Source organism: Ochotona curzoniae, unplaced genomic scaffold, assembly GCF_017591425.1.
Source record: "Ochotona curzoniae isolate NIBS_2020 unplaced genomic scaffold, NIBS_Ocur_1.0 scaffold_3208, whole genome shotgun sequence".
In the NCBI taxonomy this organism is placed as follows: domain Eukaryota; kingdom Metazoa; phylum Chordata; class Mammalia; order Lagomorpha; family Ochotonidae; genus Ochotona; species Ochotona curzoniae.
In genome coordinates this window covers 54,202,173-54,223,984 of record NW_024467106.1, presented here as the reverse complement: position 1 = coordinate 54,223,984, position 21,812 = coordinate 54,202,173, and the positions used below count along the sequence as shown (strand labels likewise).

General features: G+C 45.8%; 2 protein-coding genes across 6 annotated transcripts in view; one reads left to right on the top strand and one right to left on the bottom strand.

Annotated features, from left to right (window-relative positions):
- NAA35 (N-alpha-acetyltransferase 35, NatC auxiliary subunit) overlaps nt 1-10,813 on the top strand; it is an 88,052-nt gene extending 77,239 nt beyond the window's left edge. For all 4 annotated transcript variants that reach the window (XM_040963405.1, XM_040963404.1, XM_040963407.1 and 1 more), the window contains 6 exons: nt 2,203-2,339; nt 3,133-3,200; nt 4,194-4,334; nt 4,742-4,864; nt 7,738-7,818; nt 9,201-10,813. In XM_040963405.1, the coding sequence (XP_040819339.1) occupies nt 2,203-2,339; nt 3,133-3,200; nt 4,194-4,334; nt 4,742-4,864; nt 7,738-7,818; nt 9,201-9,260 (610 nt within the window). In that variant the 3' untranslated portion in view covers nt 9,261-10,813. The remainder of the gene's footprint in view (nt 1-2,202; nt 2,340-3,132; nt 3,201-4,193; nt 4,335-4,741; nt 4,865-7,737; nt 7,819-9,200) is intronic.
- Nucleotides 10,814-14,292: 3,479 nt separating this feature from the next.
- Nucleotides 14,293-21,812, bottom strand: part of GOLM1 (golgi membrane protein 1) — a 53,225-nt gene continuing 45,705 nt past the window's right edge. For both annotated transcript variants that reach the window (XM_040963408.1, XM_040963409.1), the window contains exons 8-10: nt 21,551-21,811; nt 20,139-20,249; nt 14,293-14,721 (exon numbers count right to left, since the gene is read on the bottom strand). In XM_040963408.1, the coding sequence (XP_040819342.1) occupies nt 14,645-14,721; nt 20,139-20,249; nt 21,551-21,811 (449 nt within the window). In that variant the 3' untranslated portion in view covers nt 14,293-14,644. The remainder of the gene's footprint in view (nt 14,722-20,138; nt 20,250-21,550; nt 21,812) is intronic.

Genomic DNA, 21,812 nt, shown 5'->3' with positions numbered 1-21,812 from the left:
GTTTCCCACATGGGTGCAGGGTCCAAGGACTTGGGCCATCCTCCTCTGTCCTCCACGCATATGGGATGCCAGCATTGCAGGTGAAGGATTAGACTGTTGAGCCAACATGCCAGCCCCTAGCTTTTTTTTTTTCTGTATTAGTCTTGATGCCAGCTTTCTGCTAATGCGTGCTATGGGAGCCAGCAGGGGATGCCTATGGTAATTAGGTCTGTGCCAGCCCCAGGTGTTGTGGGTATTCAGGGAGTGCACCAAGGGATGGGAGATCTCTGTCCAACTTTTCCCTTTCCCTTTCTGCCTTTTAAATAAATATTTTTAAGAGGAATCACTGAGTTTTCTTACATGTGATTGCATGTTAATTTTTTTCAGTGAAAGCTCATGGAGGTACCTGATAGCTTGAAAGGCTTGAATCCTGTCTGGCACCCTCCTCATTTACCTATCTCTGTGATAAATGCTTTTCCTTTTTTGAAGATTTACCTACTTACTTGAAAGGTAGACTGACAGCATGTGAGGGGTCAATTTTTCATCTGCTGGGTCATTCCCTGTAACAGCTGTAACTGGGCCAAGCCAGAGTCACGAGCCCAGCACTCTACACATCCTACGCGGGAAGCAGGGCCCACGGATTTGGGCTTCCTTCTGCTGCCTCTTGGGCACATTGACAGGGAGCTGGAGCAGAAGCAGAACAGCCAGGGCTTGAACGAGTGCCCTGATGTGGGATGGTTGGGTTGCAAGCAGGAGCTCAGTGTGCTGCGTTGCACCAACTGCTAATAAATATTTATATTAAATTCAATGCCAAGAATTATTTTCCCTCTGTAACAAGTTGAATTTTTGACTTTTTAAATAAGATTTATTTATAGGCCTGACATGATGGTTCAGTGGCTAAGTCCTTGCTGTGGTCTTATATAGGTGCCAGTTTGTGTCCCAGCTGCCTCACTTCCCATCCAGCTCCCTGCTTGTGGCCTGGGAAAGCAGTAAAGGACAGCCCAAAGCTTTGGAATCTTGCACCCATGTGGGAGACATGGAAGAAGCTCCTGGCTTTGGATCAGCTTAGTTCTAGCTGTGGTGGCCACTTGGGTAATGAACCAGTAGACAGAAGATCTTTCTGTAGCTCTGCATTTCTAATTTTTTTAATTGTTTTTATTTGAGTGACAGTTACATCTAGCAAAATAGAGACAGAGATTTTCCATTTTCTGGTTCATTCCACAAGTGGCCACAATTACTGGGGCTAGGCTGACTTTGTCTGAGGTTCCTATATGGATGCAAGGTCTCAAAAGAGCCCTGTTGGGGCATCTTCTGCTTTCCCATTCACAGTAGCAGGAATATGGATCAGAAGCAGAGCAACCAGGATTGAAGCCAGTGTTTAAATGGGATTCTGGTGCCACAGGTGGAGGCTCAGTCTGCTTTGACACCACTGTGGTCCTAAACTCGTTACCGATGAAAGTGTATTCCTCTTTTTGCTTTAGTTGCAAGGAACCATAGTGGTTTATTTGGCTTCATTCATTGCAAGTATATCTTTTTACTAGTCTTTGTTTTAAAATCTCACATGCTGTTTTATGTTTTACTATTAGCTTCTGCCTCACATTTTAAGGGGAAATTTTAGGACTTTGCTGTATATACTTAAACTGATTATAAAATCTAATAAAAACTTTAATTTTCACTTAGTGCACTAATAAGCCTTAATTTTTTTTTGTTATGGATTTTATTTTAAAGAATGTGTGTTCTTGATTTAAACTACTTTTCTAGGTTAGAACAGTACTATGCTAGATACTTTAAACTTTGAACCATTAACATTTGGTAGAAAATTTTTTTCACTTTTTGTTTGTTGAGTAAACGCCAAGTAAATTATAATTCTGAGTGCTCCATATTTTTAAGAATGATTTTTTGTTGCCAATAACTTTTTATCTTACACATTTTTTGCTTTCTTCTTTGCTCGGTAAGTAAAAGAAATAGTCACTTAGATTGGCAAGTGAAACATGTCCCGATAGAATAACAACAGTTTGAATAGTCATCCTTTTGGTGTGTGTGTAAATACACATCAAGAAATCTTCTGAGAAGTTGGTTCTTATAAGATCTGATATTTTATGTGATTGGATAATATTCTAAAAATTTAGGCTTTACTTTAAAATGTTTGTTCCTACTGCTGACTGCATGCATTGCTAAAGGTGTCCTTTGGATATGGGCTGTGAACCCTTTGTGTCCTTTAAGGTACCTGTCGGAGTTCCTTTACGCGTGGTTGATGTCCACCCTGAGCCGTGCAGACGGCTCTCAGATGGCTGAGGAGAGGATAATGGAAGAGCAGCAGAAAGGACGCAGCAGTAAAAAAACAAAGAAGAAAAAGAAAGGTGCTGTGAGTTATTTCTAACTGCAAAGATTAAGAACCTTGGCTATACTTTGATTTCTACAAATAAGCAGATAGAGAGCTGCTTGTGAATTTTAATAGGTGGATAAGTCATTGTATTTTAGTTCCTGGTAGTCAGCTCTTCAGAAATTATAAAGCAGGGAACCCATCCCAGTACTGGGATGTAAGCTGTTTGGATTCCTTTCCTTTCCTTGCTTTGCTTCCATACTTCTCTGTGGCTCAGTGGATTTTAGATCAAGAAGCAGTAACCGTGTGGAATGTGCCAGCAAGAGAGCTGAAGGAACAAGACAGCAGGCTGTTGGTCCTTTCCAGCCTGGCAGAATGTGGGGCAGCCGCTGCAGAGCTGTGCTGTCACAGGTGATCCCAGAGCAGCTCGAGGTGCCAGTGGAGTCCCTGCAGAGGAGCTGATCCCTGGGGAGAAGTATGGCCACGTTGCAGGTGTTTGCTTAGGAACTGAGCCCTGTTGATGGGTTGCTCAGTCAGTCTGTTCATGTGTTTCCTGTGTATAGGATAGATCTCTGTATAATGAATTCGGAAAACTTAAACTTACTTCAAACTCGAGCTTTATTGTATTAGGTATTTTTAGGGAGCTTGATTGTTTTTCAACTGTATTTTATTGTTTCTAGATTTTTGGCTGAAAATCAAATGTAACCTATGCAAGCAAACAAACTTTCATTTAGTAAACAAAATGTTAATATTATTCAGTTAGATTTTCTCTTGCAGTAATACAAGAGGAGGAGGGGAAGGAGTCTGGTTGATTGTCTTTCTAATTGCAGTTCGTCCACTGAGCCGTGAGATCACCATGAGCCAGGCCTACCAGAACATGTGTGCTGGCATGTTTAAAGTAAGTGGTTGAATGTGAAGTTCCTCTGGCTATCTGATGTGTTGTCCCTCCGGATTTTAAGTAAACTCTTTTCTGCGATTCTTTTTTTTTTTTTTTTTTAAGATTTATTTATTTATTGGAAAGTCAGATATACAGAGAGGAGGAGAGACAGAGAGGAAGATCTTCCGTCCGATGATTCACTCCCCAAGTGAGTGCAACAGCAGATGCTGTGCCGATCCAAAGCCAGGAGCCTCTCTGGGTATCCCACGTGGGTGCAGGGTCCCAAAGCTTTGGGCCGTCCTGGACTGCTTTCCTAGGCCACAAGCAGGGAGCTGGATGGGAAGTAGAGCTGCCAGGATTAGAACTGGCGCCCATATGGGATCCTGGAGCGTTCAAGGCGAGGACTTTAGCCGCTAGGCCACGCCGCTGGGCCCTTTTCTGCAGTTCTTTGGGTTCTGATTTCACTTTTGTTTTATTTACTTCCTACCACTTCAAGACTAATTGTTTTCGTTAGTTCAACAAAAATCAGAACCCCTATTGTGTCTCGGATGCCTTCTACCAAGTGCACTGTAGGTCACCAGTTCCAGTGAGGCATGCTCCTTGTTCCAAGGACCATCACTATTTATGGAGGCCAATCGATATCCCGTGTAGGACACAAGCAGTATAAATGGAAGAGATGGCTTCTGGTAGATGATAGTCAGAATCTGATGAGAGAGATAGGTTTGGGTTTTTCCAGAAATATACCAAGTCTTCAAAGTCTTCAGAACAAACAGCTTAAGGAAGAGTACGCATTTTCTTTTTCTTTTTTTCTTTCTTTTTTTTTTTTTTTTTTTTTTTTGCTTGTCCCTGTACCTTAAGTTTATGCAGCTGGGACTGGAAGAAGCTGAAACCGTGTACAGGCCTGAATGGCCTGCCCAAGCTATTCTAACTCTGTATAAAAGTTTCTTATTTTCCCTTGTGTTAAGTGAGTTCATAATGATTTCAAGCTTTTTTCTCATTTCCTTTTTCCTTTAGACCATGGTTGCGTTTGACATGGATGGCAAAGTACGCAAACCCAAGTTTGAGCTTGATAGTGAGCAAGTCCGGTACGAGCACAGGTTTGCTCCTTTCAACAGTGTCATGACCCCGCCACCAGTGCACTACCTGCAGTTCAAGGTGAACCCACTTAGTGGATTGCTCTGAATCTCTAGATCTTAAGATCTAAGTCTTAGATCTCAGGTACCAGTGATATGTTTTGTACGGAAAAAAAGAGTCACGATAAACGTCCTGGGTCAGTGGAAAAGGTGATAAAAATAACAATTTTAAATAGTGTGAAAATCTTTTGGCTTGGTTGCATGTACTCGTCACATTAACTCTCACTTAAGTTCTAAGTGGTATATGAAGGTAAGAATTGACTACTTGATGTGAAACAATGGGGAGATTTGCTGAGGGCTTCAGAGTCTGTGTATGGATAGATAATCATTGCAAAATCCTTTAATAAGTAAAAGATGCATTGTAGAGGGTTTCTGATGTGGATGTTTTAAATAATAGGTCCTCCCTCCCCCCCCCCATTTTTCTTTTAGGAAATGTCTGACCTCAATAAGTACAGCCCTCCTCCTCAGTCTCCTGAACTGTATGTGGCAGCCAGTAAGCACTTTCAACAGGCGAAAATGATACTAGAGAATATTCCCAACCCGGACCATGAGGTGAGCCTGGGCTCACAGGGAGGCTTGGCAATAAGCGAATGTTCTACTATCGAACGAAAGTTAGTGATGAAAATGAATTTTGTATACTAGTAGCAAACTGCACTTGTCATGTTTCTCCCAGTGATTTCAAATTTCCAGGCCAACTTCATGAGATTAAAAATATTTTAGGAAAGAGGCAATGAAAACACCTGTCTTGTGTAAACTGAGGAATCGGTGCAAAGAGAAATTCAGTCTCAGAACCATAAAGTTGGCAGAAAGTGTAGAAATGAGACTGAGTGATTCCTTAGCTCCAAAGTGTTAATATTTAACTTTTTTCTGCTATAATCTGTGGTGCACTGTATTAAAACTATAAGTCTTAAATATGCAAAATAACATGGCCAATTATCCCAGAAACAGCTTTTTTCTACTTGACTTTTTAAAGTTTTGAAGACTTTGAGACATCAAAAAGACTAAATTTTATTGAAATCCATCTGTTTAGGAAATAATTGTTACTTGTTGAGTAAGTGCAACATTTTGAGAAGTATATTTTAGCGCAGCTTCCCTAATGAGGTAATAGTTTGGCAGTAGCTATCAAAAATTATAAATACTGAGGTGGACTTTCAGCACTAGTGGATTATGGTTAAGGCACCAGTTGAGATTCTCTTACCTTACATCAGAGTTGGAAGTCCTGAGTTCTCTTCTGTTTCCAGCTTCCTGTTCACACAGCCCTTGAAGGCAGCAGGTGATCGCCCGTGTAGTTGGTCCCTGCCACCCATGTGGGGAGCCTGTATGAGTTCCAGCTTCTGGCTTTGCCCAGCCCACCACCCCAGCTGCTGTGGGCATTTGGGATTCTTAGAACCGGCAAGCGGAAAATAGCTCTCTCTCAATGCAGAACCTAGTCACAAGTGCTTAGACCCAGCACTTCTTGTTTTATAGCTGCATGTGCGTGTACAGGAGATGAGTGAATGACAAAGTGTGTTTATTGCAGCAGGATTTGTAGTAGCGTAAAGATGGGAGAAGACAAGTGCCATACATTGGGATGCTATACTGGCATAGAAAGAACAAGGAACATCTTATATACTGTGTCAGAATGCTTTTCAGGATGTGAAAGTTTAAAAACTTGCTGCAAAAAATATACGATGATTTATATGACAGTGCTTGTTTCTTGCAGACTCCCTCCTCCAGTTATGTATAGCACCTGATGGAAGAGGGGCATGTAAAATCTGAAGACCCTGTAATAAAAGGCATATTTTATTTAGTGAAAACCTCATTTACTTCAGATTGATTGAGGGCTCACTATGTCTACAACAGAACGTAAACACTGATATCCCAGCCCTCATGGGATCAAGGAAGAAACAATGGCTTAAAACAGTATATAATTAGGTAATATTTGTAAGGACAGAACTCTATGAAGAAAAAATTCAAGCTTGGTATGAGGATTGGAAATGCCACAGGAAGTAAGGAATTGAGAAGGAGGCATTTTGAAATAATGTAGCCTTTGAGTAAGTCCTTCAGAAGTGAGGAAACAAGTCAGCTGTAGCTGGACCCTTCGGGGCTGAGGCTTCCTCTTGGGTAAAGGTCCCTGGAATACTCAAAAGGAGATGGGCTGGTGGTATTAGAGTGACATGAAGGGGGATGAGCTGTTTGGAGAGATGGACCAAGAGCTCTTTGTCCACTTCCCAAATGTCTGCCATAGCTGGGGCCAACTCAGCTAAAACTAGCAGCCAAATACTTAGTCTGGGGCTTCTGCATGGTTGGCACAGCCATTAGTACTTGGCTCCCTGAGTGCGAGGAAATGGGACTGGATCACGGAACAAAGACTTGATCTGGGACCCTCCAATCCAGGATCGGTCATCCTGAGCAGCATCTCAGTGCACCAAACTCTGCCCTTGGAGAGTTGGAAGTCGGAGGATTGATCAGATCCTGTCTATTGGAAAGCATCCCTGTGGCACTGTGCTGTCCGGGGGCAAGGACAGAGCAGGGAACACAGTCCAAGAGTTGGCCATGAACCCAGGGTGCAAGTGGTAGAAGCAGTTAGAAGTGATTACATTCTCTGTGGTTTAATGTCAGAGCACCTGTGTTGACTAAGAAATTAAATGTGGGAAAAGAGAATAAAAAGTAGAGGATGGCTTTGTGGTATTTGGGTTGAGCAACTGCATGGATTGTTTAGTGTGGGGAAGACTGCCAGTGGGGCAGGCTAGGTGACCTGGCAGGGAGAGCTTGGACATGTTCCTATTAAGGTGCATGTTAACATCCATCTGTCTCCTAGACATGTGTCTGATCTGGAGCCATGTCAGCCAGTCCTGAACTGTGCTGCAGAAAATCTGTTCCAGGAAGTGTTCCAAAAGGCAAGAGCTGAGGAAACTTTCCTTCTGATTTGGTCACGCTGAGAGAAATACGCTTTCCATTTTATTGCTATCAACATGTTTAAATGAAGCCTTTTGAACAAGAGGTCCTCAGAAACAGTAAATTAGCACTCACAGGACACTTACTACCTACAGGCAGGGTTCCAGGCCCAGAGTGTGCGCACTCACTTGATCCTTCCCACATGTGTTTTTGGACTAGGAAAACTCACCATGTCCATTGTCACAGATGAGACTTGGGAATAGCCAGAAGGCCCATCGAGGCAGTGACCTAACCCCAGAGTGCAGACTCCAGGCGCTGCCCAGGCTCCCTTTGTAGGGCTTTGCTGCTGATTGTCCTTTTGTGTTCATGAAAGCAGGATACAGTGGCCCTTTCAAGGCTTCAGTGTTAACCAAAGAGTTCTCTGTTGAGTGGTGTATAACATGTGTCTGTGATTTTAAGTTGCCATCAACAAAATATCAACATTTCCATTATGTTGACAAGTAAAATAGAAATTCAATCATGAATTAACAACTATGTTGGTATTTTAGGTCAACAGAATTTTAAAGGTTGCCAAACCCAACTTTGTGGTTATGAAGTTGCTGGCAGGAGGACACAAGAAGGAATCTAAGGTACGTACATCATTGGGAAAATCAGTGGTCTGAAGTTACAAGACCATTTTATTCAATAAGATAAACATTACAGACCAGGTTAACACACTGCATGAAATCATCCTAAAAAGTTCAGTAGTGACAAAACAAAGCTTACTGCTTTACTTTGAATTACAGCATTTGTTCACTTAAAATTTCCAAAGTCTGCTCCTGTGTCCCACCCCTTCCCCTGCTGTGTAAATTACTGAGTAAATTGGGGTGAAAATGTATAAAACAAAATCATAGGAAGTATAGATTTAAAACCTTTGGAAACACTTTTTCTTGGCACATAAGATAGGATATGTGTAAGCTTTTGTTAGTGCCACTGTGTTAGCACTTTGGCACAGATGTTGTGCATGTGTCAAGCACTCCACGGAGCTTTGCCCACTGCATGTCATTCTTTTCCTGATGTGTATGCTGTCCCTCTTGCCCTGCCTTATACATGCTGACTTCACTGCTTAGTATTAGCAGTGATTCTGCCAACCCCCGAGCTAATGGAGTTCCTTTACTGTAGTTCAAGCCCATTTTCCTTTGTAACTCTTAAAGATAGCCAGCACCATTCTTCATTATCATCTTTTTTTTTAAAAAAATACGTTTTTTTAATTGGAAAGACAGACTAGATTTACATAGAGAAGGAAAAAACGATCTTCCATCTGCTGGCTCACTCCCCAAATGGCCACGATGGTTGAAGTTGAGCCAGTCCAAAGCCAGGAACCTCCTCCTGGTCGCCCACACAGGTGCCGGGTCCCAAGGACTTGGGCCATCCTTGATTGCTTTCCCAGGTCAGAAGCAGGGAGCTGGATGGGAAATTCAGTAGCCAGGACACAAACTGGATCCCAGTGTTTGAAGGTGGAAGATTAGCCAGTCAAGTCATTGTGCTGGGCCACCTCTTATTATTTTAAACTGAGAAATGAGCTGCTCATTTTCCCCTCTACATTTGTCCTTCACTTAATTCTGTCATCAAGCCTCTTTTTATTCCTTTTGCGCTTCGTTGTTTCTAGAAACAGGAAACTCTCAAACCTAAAGTCCTTACTGTCTGAATTTGGTTTTAAATATTTATTTCAAAGAGTTAGGGACAGAGGTCTTCCAATCCACTGGTTCACTCCCTAGATGGCCACAATGGCCAGGATTGGGCCAAGGTGAAGCTGGAATCCAGGAACTTTTGAGTCTCCGGGCTTAAACACTTGTCATGTTTTGCTGTTTTTCTCAGCCCATTGGCAGGGAGCTGGATTGAAGTGGAGAAGCCAGAACTTGAACCGATGCCCACATGGAATGACCGGTTGGCAGGTCTTGGCTTTACCTGCCATGCCATGTGTCCTCAATTTTTGCAAGCATATTAACTAGCGTTTGGATTTTTGTTACAGGTTCCTCCTGAATTTGATTTCTCGGCTCACAAATATTTTCCTGTTGTGAAACTTGTTTGAGAGTCTGAGAAGGTGCCGAGGAGGGGAATCTACTTTCAGATTCTGCCGAGAGGATCCATCGTCTCCGTCTGTCTTACACATAATGTGATGTGAAATGGATTTCTTGGATAACCACCCATCATAAGGAACTTTTAGTTTGACAGCCTTATATGACGTGAATGAAAACTGCTGTTTTAAAGTGGTTTATTATGTTCCATGGATGAAACTGGTCTTATTGAATGCATTGATGAACGCTATATGGTTTTATTACAGATTTAACCATAAATCATTTTTTATGAATGACTGAGTGAAAATAGTGTTTGTAAAGGTTAATAAATTTCTTGAGAAAAAAACACACTACTGGAGATGAAAAGCAGTAGCACTTTATTGAGACATGTGAGGGAATTTATTCAGTACTAGAATAGTTTAAGAAAACTATCCAAAGGGTGTTCACATTAAGGGATTTGTTAAGCACTTGTAAGATATTTCTGGTATGTACCAGTGTCTTGAAGATATGGAAGATGCCAGAGACAGATACATTGTGGTTTTGTGTTGTAGTATAAAGTTTGCAACATCCTGCAACTGGCAGTTGAAAAAGTGCACACACCATTTGCGGGTGATGTTATTTGAGCAGTAGGAAGGTAGGAATGTGCTAGTTAGTCCATTTTTGTGTCACCTTCCTTGTCACTTCCTAAGTGGTAGTCTGCCCTGCATCCTCTGGCTTTGAAAACTGGGCTTTAGAGCTGTGTGCCCATTAGAGTGTCCTGTGCCAGGACCACACCCTGTGCTGTTCTGCTTCCCTGCCTGTGGTGTCTCCCTGGTAGTAGTGAAGCCTTGGTGGATGAGAGATCTGTGCTCTGTGCAGGTCATTGTTGTTAGACTAAGCCACAATAGGGTTTACTAAGACTAGTTACTGTAATCTTGGAATGTGGGGACACATGGTGAAAATGACAGTAGTTTGATCTGTAGTTAGGTACAAGGTGCAGTCTGGAATGGAGATGTAAGAGGACTGAGTCAGAACTTTGCACTTAGCAGTTGCTTAGGAAGTGTGGAGCACAGTGACTTAACGTTGGCATAGGAGATGGCCAAGGTATTGAAGTGGGCATGCTGCAAAGCGTGAGTGCCTCAGGAGGTCATGCCAAGGACCAGTCATGGCTAACAACATGTGTTCCCTGTCTCCCTCTGGCTGTGTCTCTGGGCACAAGGGGATCATCTCCTTTACTGGTGCCTTTTTTAGTAGCCAGGAAATGAGCAGAATGTAGGGGCAGGTGTCTCTAGAAAATGGTCAGGAAGGATTGGTCTCTGGGATTTGATGAGCGTAAGTTACGCTAACAACCAAATGTACACGTCCAGGAGTGGGAGACGCTGAGGGGTAGCTGGGGGAAGAAAGAGACCAGGTGAACTGCATCTGGAAATTGGCTTTTCCACATCTTACCCACCATGTGCTTGGGTGTGCTCTTCAATCACTGAATTCTAAGCCTGGTCACTTAGCCTCCACTCCTGTGGTTAATGGCCTAACCTATTCCCAGGAACACTGTTTTGGTTCTCTGTGCCTCTCCCACTTCATTCTGACAGCTGCTCCTCAACCCTGCTGAGTCTCCAGCCTCTTCTAGCTAGTCTGCCCTCCCTTCATAGTTCAGCTGCAGTGTCCGTTCCTAGGGATGCACTATACTCTCCTGGTATAGTTAAAAGCCTCCAGAGGCCCTACTTACCACCTTAACAGTGGCTCAACTTGGAATTTTTCAGCTTGATGAGATGAAAGTCACATGTATCCAATCAACCACACATCAGGTTGTAGACTTACAGGTCTTCCTGGGCTAGCATCAAAGCTGATGACCTCTGGTACTGCAATGCGGCAGAGTGAGCCAAGCTCCCAGGCAGCTGGAGTGCAGAACTGCCAGCCCCGTGTACAGGTAGGTGTCCATAACCTCTGTACTTAGCACCCTTAGAATTGAAGTTATTCACGGCTTTTATGTTCACAACTCTAGGGTAAACCTGAACAAACTTCATCTCTCCAGCATCTTATACTTCATGGAATGGAATCAGTAGTACCTGCTCACTCTTTTTGGGGCACATGGGTTTTGTAAGTGATAAAAAGTCCTGAGGGCAGTGAGCTATCTGGGGGGGACACCAGAGGGAAAAAAATGAAGAACCTTAGCATCTTGAGATGTCCACTAGGAGACACTAGATGAGAACACAGGGCAGGGAGGGGCGGGCAGGAACCAGAGGCAGGAAGCTGCATTGTGGCAGAAGCCAGGTGATGTGGTTTCTGCAGGTAGCCATCTAAACCCAAGTTTGTGTACCACTTGCTTCCCCATCTTTGGCGGAGACCCAGCACTTGCTTTTGTAATTAAGGCACATACACTTGGAGTGACTGAACATTTTCTTACTGATGCCTTCCAGAGCTACTGAAAATATGCCTTTTTAGAGATGAAACCATATCAACCTATATGTTTCTTTATACTGCAAGTTTTAAGATTTTTTTTTTTTACTTGAAAAGCATAGTTACAGGGACAAGGAGAGAGCTCTCCAAACTGCTTGTTCACTCCCCGAATAGCAGGAGCCGAGCCAACCCAAAGCCAGGAGCTCTTCAGGACTCTACCATGGACGGTGTTCGCTACCCTCCCAGACCATCAGCAGGGAGCCTGATGTAAGTGGAGTTGCTGGGACTCAAACCAGTGCCATAAGGGATACTATTACTGCAGGTAGAAGCAGCCTACACCATGGCATCAACCCCCTACACTGCAAAGTTTTTACTGCCATCTTCTGCACTTAGTGCCTTCCATTGGAACAAAGAATGTTCTCTGGATTTCCAAGCATGTGTGTAGGATTCAAATATTAAGCCAACAGGAGGAAAGCATGTTGGTTTTGTTTTGATCAGACATGTCACCCGCTGACTTGCAGAATGGCTTGTGTGAGCCCTTCTCGGAAATCCACAGCAAGGAGAGTTACAGGAAGGACAGATCTTTAAAGGAATAAGCAGGCAGCTGCAGTCTGTTAAACTTTCAGAACTGCCTTTACGTGCTGCTCAAATATTGATGCAGCAGTTGTTTTACAGTGCAGTAAAGTGCACAGATGAACATTTTCATTTGGCGGACCTCATCCAGCGTGCTGGAGGTCCAATTACGTCACTATAACTTTGGGGGAGATGATTAAGAGAAATTGTTTGGCCTTGGTCAAATGTTTGCCAAGCATCTGTCAAAGCATTAGGAGTTCTATGATGATACAGTGAGCAAGGCATGGTCTCCTCCCCTCTGGATTTTTATTCTGGGTTGCACAGTATAGTTTTCTTATTCAGTAAGTAAAATTGAACAAGTTCATTTGTCTCAAAAGGTTAGCACTTTGTTTATAAAAAAATTAAAGATACTTCCAGTTGTTCAGTTTCAACAGAAAAATTAAGGACAAAAACCAGTTTTTTTCTAAAGTTCATGGGAAAATATTTTTAAGGGACAGTGGTTTATTACAATCAAAACACTGACAGTGTGTTAAGCTAATAATCTCTGGGGGAAAAAATACCGCATTAATGGGATCTTAAATTTGCATGCACTAAAATTTGTTTTAAAGGCAAATGTTCAAGTTGCTCAACATCCCATAATTGTCATTATTTATCATTAAGCCAAATGCCTAATGATGGTAGACTAATTCCTTGGGCTTAAATTACCCAAGATTTATAATTGTCTTCTGTCTTTTCAGGTTGCACTACGAATGGACAACCAGTTACCAGAAATTACAAAAAGAAAAAAAAAGGAATTGTGATAGTGTAGTTGACTTAATTACTAACAACGGTTTATTTCTCAGATTCCATCACACACAAGCCTACTGAGTACTATAATGATTAGATTATTCATAAGTATCACAGCTGCTGGAGGACTCCCCCAGTATATCCTATGTTGAGGGGAAAAATAAAACCAATAAACTCATCACTCCTGTCCACAGAAAGGTAAACTAAACAGTTTAATATTAAACTTAATAGCTATTGATTTCATTTGAGATGAGTCCGAAGCCCCAGGCCATTGCTGACCCCTGTGGTTTTGTGCTGTCCTGAGTGCTTCCCAGCTCCCTCAGTGCCCTGCCCCACACCCAGGAAACCAGTGGGACTGCTCCAAGTGCACACCCTGGGACAGCTACAGGGAGGTGAGGATTCTGCTCACACCACATCAAAGGGGTAATCCATGTGGAAATTAATCATTTCAGAGGATGAAGGAAAACAGAGTTGAACTCCTCACACATTAGCATGAAGAAAAAGCGAGCAGTTGCTATGGATGCTAAAGACTGGGGACCCTCAGGGAGACTGCAAAGGACTTAGAGGATGGAGTCCCACCTGGTTAGCCACCTGCAGGTGCGTTTCTGGGTAGGGATTTTAACCATCCTGGCTGAAGGATAACCCTGCACAAAGAGCATCTGAGTGGGAAGTTGTGAGTGCACATGGGTCCTGCCTCGCGCAGCCACCCGAGCTGCAGCTGAGCTGCCAGAAGCTTAGGACCCTACGCTGCACTCAATGTTGGGTCCAAGAGTAAGGCTTCATGTGACTGCCCGTCAAGTAGTGAGAGCCTAATTATCAGGAAGAACCAACTCTAGGCTAACCTAATGTCGTAACTACTGTGAATTACAATTAGTCATTTCCACACTTAAGCTTTGAATTTTAAATCGGTTTTTTGTCATTTAGCATAAACTGTATAACCTGTAAAAGACAACTATTTCATTTATCCCACCTTTCTGGACATTGCTAGTTTGTAACAGGAGTTAATTTTCCTCTCTATAAAGTAGGCACCGAGAAGTGCAGGAGTCTCAAATGGCAGGCTTCCTCACTGTGCTCTGATGCCATGTCTTGGCCCGTTCTGCCAGAAAGAAGTCTTACTGCTTTCAGGACTGTGTACTTACTAGACATGTTTTTCCCATACATATGAAGCAAACGAGTCCACAGACGCCAAATTATCAGTTACTTAGCAGCTTGTTCAAGCAGGACAATATAGTCTGAAAACTGCCACAGATCAGCTGTGCAGAGGGATGTGCTGGAACCAGTGCCTGGCACCATCTGTTCCCGATCAGTGCATGGGACTCAGATGGTAGCACCTAGAGCCACAGCATCAGCCAGTCCTGGAGGGGCACCTGGCCTTCCTGCCACACACACTTCCCACAAGGTCTGCTGCTGCCGCCACACTTGGAAGTGAACTTTTGTTCTACATTTGGTGTTGCTCTTATAGAATACCTACCAGCAAACAACAGTTCTTTACAAATTTGCACCTCCTATTATGGATGCTAAAAAAGTGCCCCACAGCTGTCTGAGGTATACAGGACCCAGCCTCGAGTGTACGAGTTGCACGGCTCTGTGTCTTCAGTCCCATGGATATCCTGCAGTGGTCTCTGTTGGCTCCCGATGTGATGCAGTGCAATTCCAGTTCTGCTCAGAGTGTATGATTCTCCTCTTCACGCTGATCCAGTAAATTTACAATGTTCTTTTTCTCATCTTCAGCTTTAACAACTAGAAAGAAAACACACTTCGAGTAGCAGTCTAGTACCAAGTGTCCTGAGAAGCCAGCCCAGGGGACCCCATATCACATCCACCTCTGGATTGTGTGTCACAGGGGGACACTGTCTCCGGTGGCAGCACTGTAACGCGGAGCTGCGTTCCTCACCGAGAAAAAGCAGTGTGCTGAGAAGCAAAGCTGAAACCCCTCACAGTGCCACAACTTTAAACTGCTGCTCCACTGCCTGTAAAACGCTCTTGCACAGTTCTGGGCATGTTCCCGAGCCCCCGTGCTGCTATCCCAGGGCTGTGGGCCCTCTCTGTAGAGCCTCAACATCCAGAGGACTTCCACCTAGCGGCTGCACTCTCCTTTGACACTGAAGACATAGCACAACTAAAAACTAGTACCCCGACACACACTACTGTACATTAACAATCATTAAGTAGATTAACGGTGCCCATTAAAGTGCTCCACAACAGGCTGCCTCTTCGAACTTCTATGGAGCGATCTGGGCTCTAAACACACTAAGTGCCATAATTTGAGGTGATGTTGACAGCACATCACATGGAGAAGGGAAAGTGACAGATTTCACTGCAAACCCAGCACTTAGTAAACTACCCAGTATCATTCTAAGCCTTTAAAAATCTGCAGGACACCAACCTCAAGCACTGAGAGACAGAGCCAGTGTTGTAAGCCACCACTTGGGACTCCAGCATCCAGGGCACCTTAGCTTTTCATTTCCACTTGGGAAAGCAGTACAAAATGGCTGTGGTGCTTGGACCCTTGCAAGAGACCAGGATGGAATCCCTGGTTTTGTCCTGGCCTAGCCCTGGTTGTTGCAGATATTTGCAGGGTAAACCATCAGATGGAAGAAATTTCTCCCTGTTGTCTCATAACTGTTCATCTGTGTAGAGTATGGAGAGCCTGCTTAAAATTCTTACAATGAAATATTTTTCTTCTGGACTGAGACAGTTTTTCAAAAACAAAAGGATTGGACTTCAGTTGAAACAACTGACAGCTGGGAATATAAATGATTCTTTTTTTTTAATGTCTGCTTGTTTGAAAGGTAAAAAGAAACGGCTGTCCAGCTACTGGTTCACTGTTCAAATGCCTGCAACACCTAGGGCTCCTCGGGCTGGACCAGGAGCTAGCAGGTCAAGCCAGGTCTCCTACACAGAAGGCAGGAGCCCTTCTACTGGAGTTGTGCCTAGCTGCGCCCTGCCAGGATGTGTGTTAGCAAAAGCGGGGGTGAGAAGCAGAGCTGGAAGGTTCTGTACAGCTCACACTGCTGAATCAGATCCATCTGAAAGATGTCCTACCATACAGCAGTGCGCTCTGTCAGGATCAGTGGCACACATGATCAAGACAGAAACCAGAGAAATGACGACAAAGCAGTGTATGGACCTATAAACTCCTAAACCAGAAAAAGGATTAGTAAATTTAAGCAATCTGTACAGTAAATGACAGTACTATATCAACATTATTTTGACAACTACTCTGTTATAATGATATTTAGGGAATATGGGTGAACATATGAAAGTTAATTTTATAGCTGTTCAGCTCTTAAAAAGCAAAGTTTAACATTAAAACATCGAAAATAATACCTATATGGAGAACATTCAAAAGCTATACCTCCTGGAGGTCGTCCAGAGGTATGGAAGCTGGTGTGCTGTGCGGAGTTCTCTTTCCATATGTACGTGGCCACACACACAGGCTCCATTCAAGGTGGGGGTCAGGCCGGAGACCCCCACACCCAGGTGCATATCCATGGTTAAAGAACAGGCAATAAAATGACCATGAAATGGATCAGCAAGAAAGCCCCGCATGAGACCCGAGGTTCCTTAGCCTTGCGGGGCCTGAGCACTTGCATCCGCACAGATGTATAGTCCAAATACACTTACTAAGTGGTTCTGAGTGTGCAGCCCCTCAGCTCAACTGGCAAGCTGCCACTTCCAGCCACATGCCCACCTTAGACTCTGCAGATACACCTTCTGTAGAAACCAACAACTCACTGCTCTAGGCTACAAATACAAAACAAGCTCGTGAGTGACACAAGCTAGAAACCCAGCCGTGACAGAGCAGAGGAGGCGCAGCAGAAGGGCAGGTGTGTGACAGAAGCGTTCTGAAGTCAGCACAGAGGCAGAAATGCAAAAGTGGAAAAACGGGTGAGAAGGGAACAGAATGAGATCTGCTTCCGTCCAAGAAAGACTCAAACAGGAAACAGCATTTCTCAGAGAGATTAACCTGCCAGATAGTCCAAGTGTAGTCCAGTCTGATTCAGCAGGGAAACAAATGAACTCAATGACATGGACATTGAGTGTTAGATTAAGGCGGCACCTCCAGTCACTGTGACTGCAGATGGTGCTAAGTCCACCAGGCAGTGCTTTGTCCATACTGTGTACTACACAACTGAAAAAAAAAAAAACAGTACATGCATCAGATATGAAAAGCAGAGGAAGATTCTGGAAAGACACACAGAAACATTCTAAAGCTCTCAAATCATGGACATTCACAACAAAACTAGATGTCTTACACACCTACAAACTCCAGGTGATAAAAGGCAAGCCAGAGACAGCCAGAGACAGTACCAGAGGACGCATGGGGAGCTGATAGGCCTGAGAACAGGAGAAGCCCAGGACAGAGGAGAGGCTGAGCCCTGAAGCAGTAGGGGTGAACTGACTACTCCCGCAGCCCACTGTGTCCCATGCACCCCACACAGATCTGTCAGGTCTCCTTCCTGGGCAGAGCCCCACAGAGCCAAACTGCCAACAGTGAAGTGACAACCGCAGAAGAGGCACCAGAGAAACAAAGGAAAATCCCTCTGGCCAGAGGAGAAGCCGGGACAGGTCAGATTAGAAATGGATCATTAATCCGTGCAATCCAATAAAACCAATCCAATACATGTAATTCCCTAGGTGTACAAGTATCATTTCCATGGTGGGCCCCTTCAGAGGCTGATGCAGCAGTAATTCAGTACCAAGAGAGCTGATTAGAGAACTAAGCATTTCTCCCACTCCGAGGGCATAAAGATTAGTCAATACAGGAAAGAGAAATGGATCCAGGCACTGGGCCTCAGCTGCTAGTTACATCACAGAACCAAAGGCAGCAACACATCCTGTGACTCCACTTACCAAGCACTTGGCCGTGACCCTAGTCTGACCTGGTGCTTCATGCAGCTATGAATTGGCAGGAAACTGGACACATGACAAAATGCAGACCCATACGGTCAAGTGCAGGCCGCACAGCTGATTGCTTTAACAGACTGAGATGCAGGCGTTGAGGGACAGCTTTGACCTAGACTCACTTGGACTACAGGTCGGACATCCATGTCCCACATCGGGGTGTCCAAACCCTAAGCACAGCTTCTGTGCCTCCTGGGAGGCAGCAGTGATGGCTCGGGTAGCTGGGTCCGGACTCCCACGTGGGGGACCTGGGCAGTGATCGTGCCTCCCAGCTTCAGCTCCAGGCCAGCCCGAGCCATCTTAGACATCTGTGCAGTACACCAGCAGACAAACTCTTAGTAAAAAAAAAAAAAAATTTCATAAAACATGGAGATAAAATTGTGATCTCTAGGGATGTCCACACTGGTGATTAACCCAAAAAAAAAGGTCAGAAAAAGCCCACTTCAGTGGCAAGACCAGTACTCACAGCTGGGCAAGGAGGGCAGCTGGGATGGGTTCTCCGAGGGGCTGGCAGGTGGGCTGTGTGGCCTTCTAACCTGGGTTTTACTGATCAGAGACCACCGGAGACACCAGGAGGCCTGCTGCAGGGAAACTCATAGGTGAGTTCTTTCCACCTGTGACTCCAGATGTGCAAACAGTCCAAAAATAACACTCATTTTTGAAACTTTTGCACAGAAGAATGACACTTGGAAAACCAAGACCAACTGGAAGAAAGTATTTGCAACTTAAATCTCAGATAAAGGCAACCTTGCTAACGTATAAAGTGCTCTTAAAGGTACCAGGGCTGCAGCACTGCAGGCTGAGCAGCCACCTGTGGCGCCAGCATCCCACATGTGCTCCAGTCAAGTACCAGCTGCTTCCCTCCATTCGAGTTCTCTGTCAGTGTGTCTGGGAACAGCACCAGAAGGCAGCCAAGTGCTTGGGCCTCTGTCACATTATGGGAGACCCTGAGTTCCAGGTTCCTGGTTTTGGCCAGGCTCAGCTCAACTGTTAAAGCCACTTGAGGAGGAGACCTGGTGAGGCAGCCTAGCAGTTGAAGTCCTCGCCTTGTACATTCAGGATCCCATATGGGTGCTGGTTCTAATCCCAGCAGCCCCGCTTCCCACCCAACTTTCTGCTTGTGGCCTAGGAAAGCAGTAGAAGACGGCCCAAAGCCTTGGGATCCTGCAACCGTGTAGGAGATCTGGAAGAAGCTCCTGGCTGCAGATTGGCTCAGTTGCAGCCACTTGGAGAGTGAATCAGCACACAGAAGATCTTCCTCTGTCTCTCCTCCTCTATATATATCTGACTTTGCAATAAACATAAATAAATCTTTAGGAGGGAAAAAAAGCCACTTCAGAAGGGAACTACTGGATGGAAGATCTTTCCCTTCCCTCCCTCTCAGTAACTCTGCTTTTCAAGTAAATATTTTTACAGTTCTGACAGTCAAATGAGTTGACAGTGATATTAAAATGAGCAAACATTTTTCTTAAAGCGGAGTGACAGATCTACAGGGTGACCAAAGTTCAAATTCCCACTGAGGTACAGTTCACAGGTGATGGGCAAGCCATGCCACAGCAGTCCCTTTAGATGGCTACCAAACAGGGCAGTGCGACAAGGAACCCCTGTGCTGGGACACCTGGGAGGCTCTGCCTTGATGGAACGCTTGCCCGCCAGGAGCACAACCCCTCAGCATCCCAAGTGAAGCAGGGCACAGCTCAACTACCTAAGCATCTGACACATCCCCCAAGAGCTGGCTGCTCCTCAAAAGCTCACGGTTGGGGCAGGTATTGGGGGACTGTGCACCCTGCATCAGGGAGCCGGAGTTCAAGTTCTGCCCCTGCTTCCAATCCAGCTTCCCACGAGTGCGCCTCTGGGAGGAAGCGGATTAGGATTCAAATGCTTGGGCCCCTGCCACCGCATGAGTCCCTGGGTGCTGGTGTGAGCCTGGCCCAGCCCAGGCTGTTTCAGGCATAACAGTAGCATTAATTTGAAATGCAGGGCTTGGTCATGTGGGAAGCAGTTACTAAGTGCTAGCCAGGGACTCTGTGCGCTTGGGGTGCCCTGGGCTCCTCCCCGGCCCCTCTCCACAGGCTTGTGAATGAAAGCCTGGTCCTCTGACACGACAGATGACTCGCTGTCACTGCTGAGACCCAGGGGCACACGGAAGGGCCTCCCCAGCACACACACACCTCGTTATTACCATGGCAAAGACCAAGGGGATATGAAGTGTCCCCCCCGCCCCCCAAACACACACAGAGTATTATTACCATGTAAGCCTTTGTCACTCTCCGCCACAGCGGCCTGCTTGTCTATTTCAGATTTCTCCTCGTTTTCCTCCACATTATACTCATCACCTCCTGCTTTTGGTTGGCTTTCCCCTGTTGAAATAAGCACAGGAAGCAGCAGCTGTGTCACATGGGGACAGCAGTGACCTCCAACAGGCAGAGCCCAGCCGCCCTCCCCCAGCCAGACCTGCATGCTTCCCGGGAACCATCCCCAGCCCCACACAGCCCTCCAACTCCACGCCCACGAACACCACGGCCCACGAGCAGAGGCTCTGAGGCTGAGCAGAGGCTCTGAGGGTGTGGACAAACTAAGGCCAAACCCCAGCCCTGTGAAGACAGCCACATAAGGCGAAGGGCACACAGGCATCACAGCATCAGGAAGCGAAGGCACCTCCTGTCGCAGGACAGTGACCAGAATTGATTCTGTGGAATAAAACCATCTGGGATACAGACAGAAGCAGACACCCGTCGCCACACCACTCCTGGGAGGTGAGGGCCAGCAGAGACGCGTCTAACAGGCCTGTGCCAAGGGATCGCATGCCTACTGTACCTAGACCCCTGGGCAGCTCGGCAAAACCATGCTGAGAAAGCAGGTCTGGGGTACCTGCTTCCTTCCTTCTGCCATCACTGCCTGAGCTGGGAGACAACAGCACAGCCCCGAGGGGCACAGCTCTGTGCTTCAGGCAGGACTGGCACAGGAGCCAGACCTGGCCTGGCAGTATCCAGTTGCATGCAGTGGCCACACTTCCCAGCCAACTGAGTGTTAACCTCACCAAAAGCATCTTCCCAGGACCCTGAGCAGGGACACTTGGATGGGCAGGGGAGGACAGGGTGCTGACAAAATGTAAGGCTCCCACTGGAACATGGGCACATGGTGCTCAAAGCCAGCCCTAGGAGGGGACATCAGGCTGGCCGTAGAAGCAGGACCATTCCTGAAGGCACGCAGGTATCCTCTGTCCCACGATGCCCTGGCTTAGGCATCACACTCACTTCCCTCAATTTTAAGGGACAGAAATACATCCCAGAACATATTGCTGGTCTCACGTACCCACACTTTATAAACCTCAGCCACACTAGAAAGGTGCAATTCACAGGAGCCTTTCCTTGGGGTGCAATATGGGGTGACCTCACCAACTCCATCACTCCCTCACTCCCTAGGCACTCTCTGAGCAGCGGGGACACAGACAGGCAGTGACATCCACAGGACCTGTCCAGGCAGAGGCCCCAGTTCCCTACTGGTGACACCTCCAAATCACCTGGCGCTCAAGCCTGCCACTGCCCCTCCAGTCCACCTCCACACGATAACAAGCCACAGCACTCAGGCAAGGCACGGCCGTGCCTGTCTGGCGAGCTACGGGGGCTCCAGCTGGTGTCAGCAAGCAGCTCTCACCCACCTTTCCCAGCAGCATCCTGCTCCTCCTGCCCATCGCGGATGATGAGCTGGTCCCGCTCGGGCACCTCGGACTCCTCACGCTCCTGGCTCCCCAACTGGTCTGGGGACACCTGTGGGTTCTGGCCAGGTCCTCCGGCTCCCCCGGCGTCCTGGCCATCCACAGCCTGGGGGTCTGGCACATTTTCTTGCCCGGGCTCCTGTGGCAGGTTCAGGCTGCCCTTTGAGGGCTCCTCCTGGCTCACCACCTGGATGACATTGCTCTC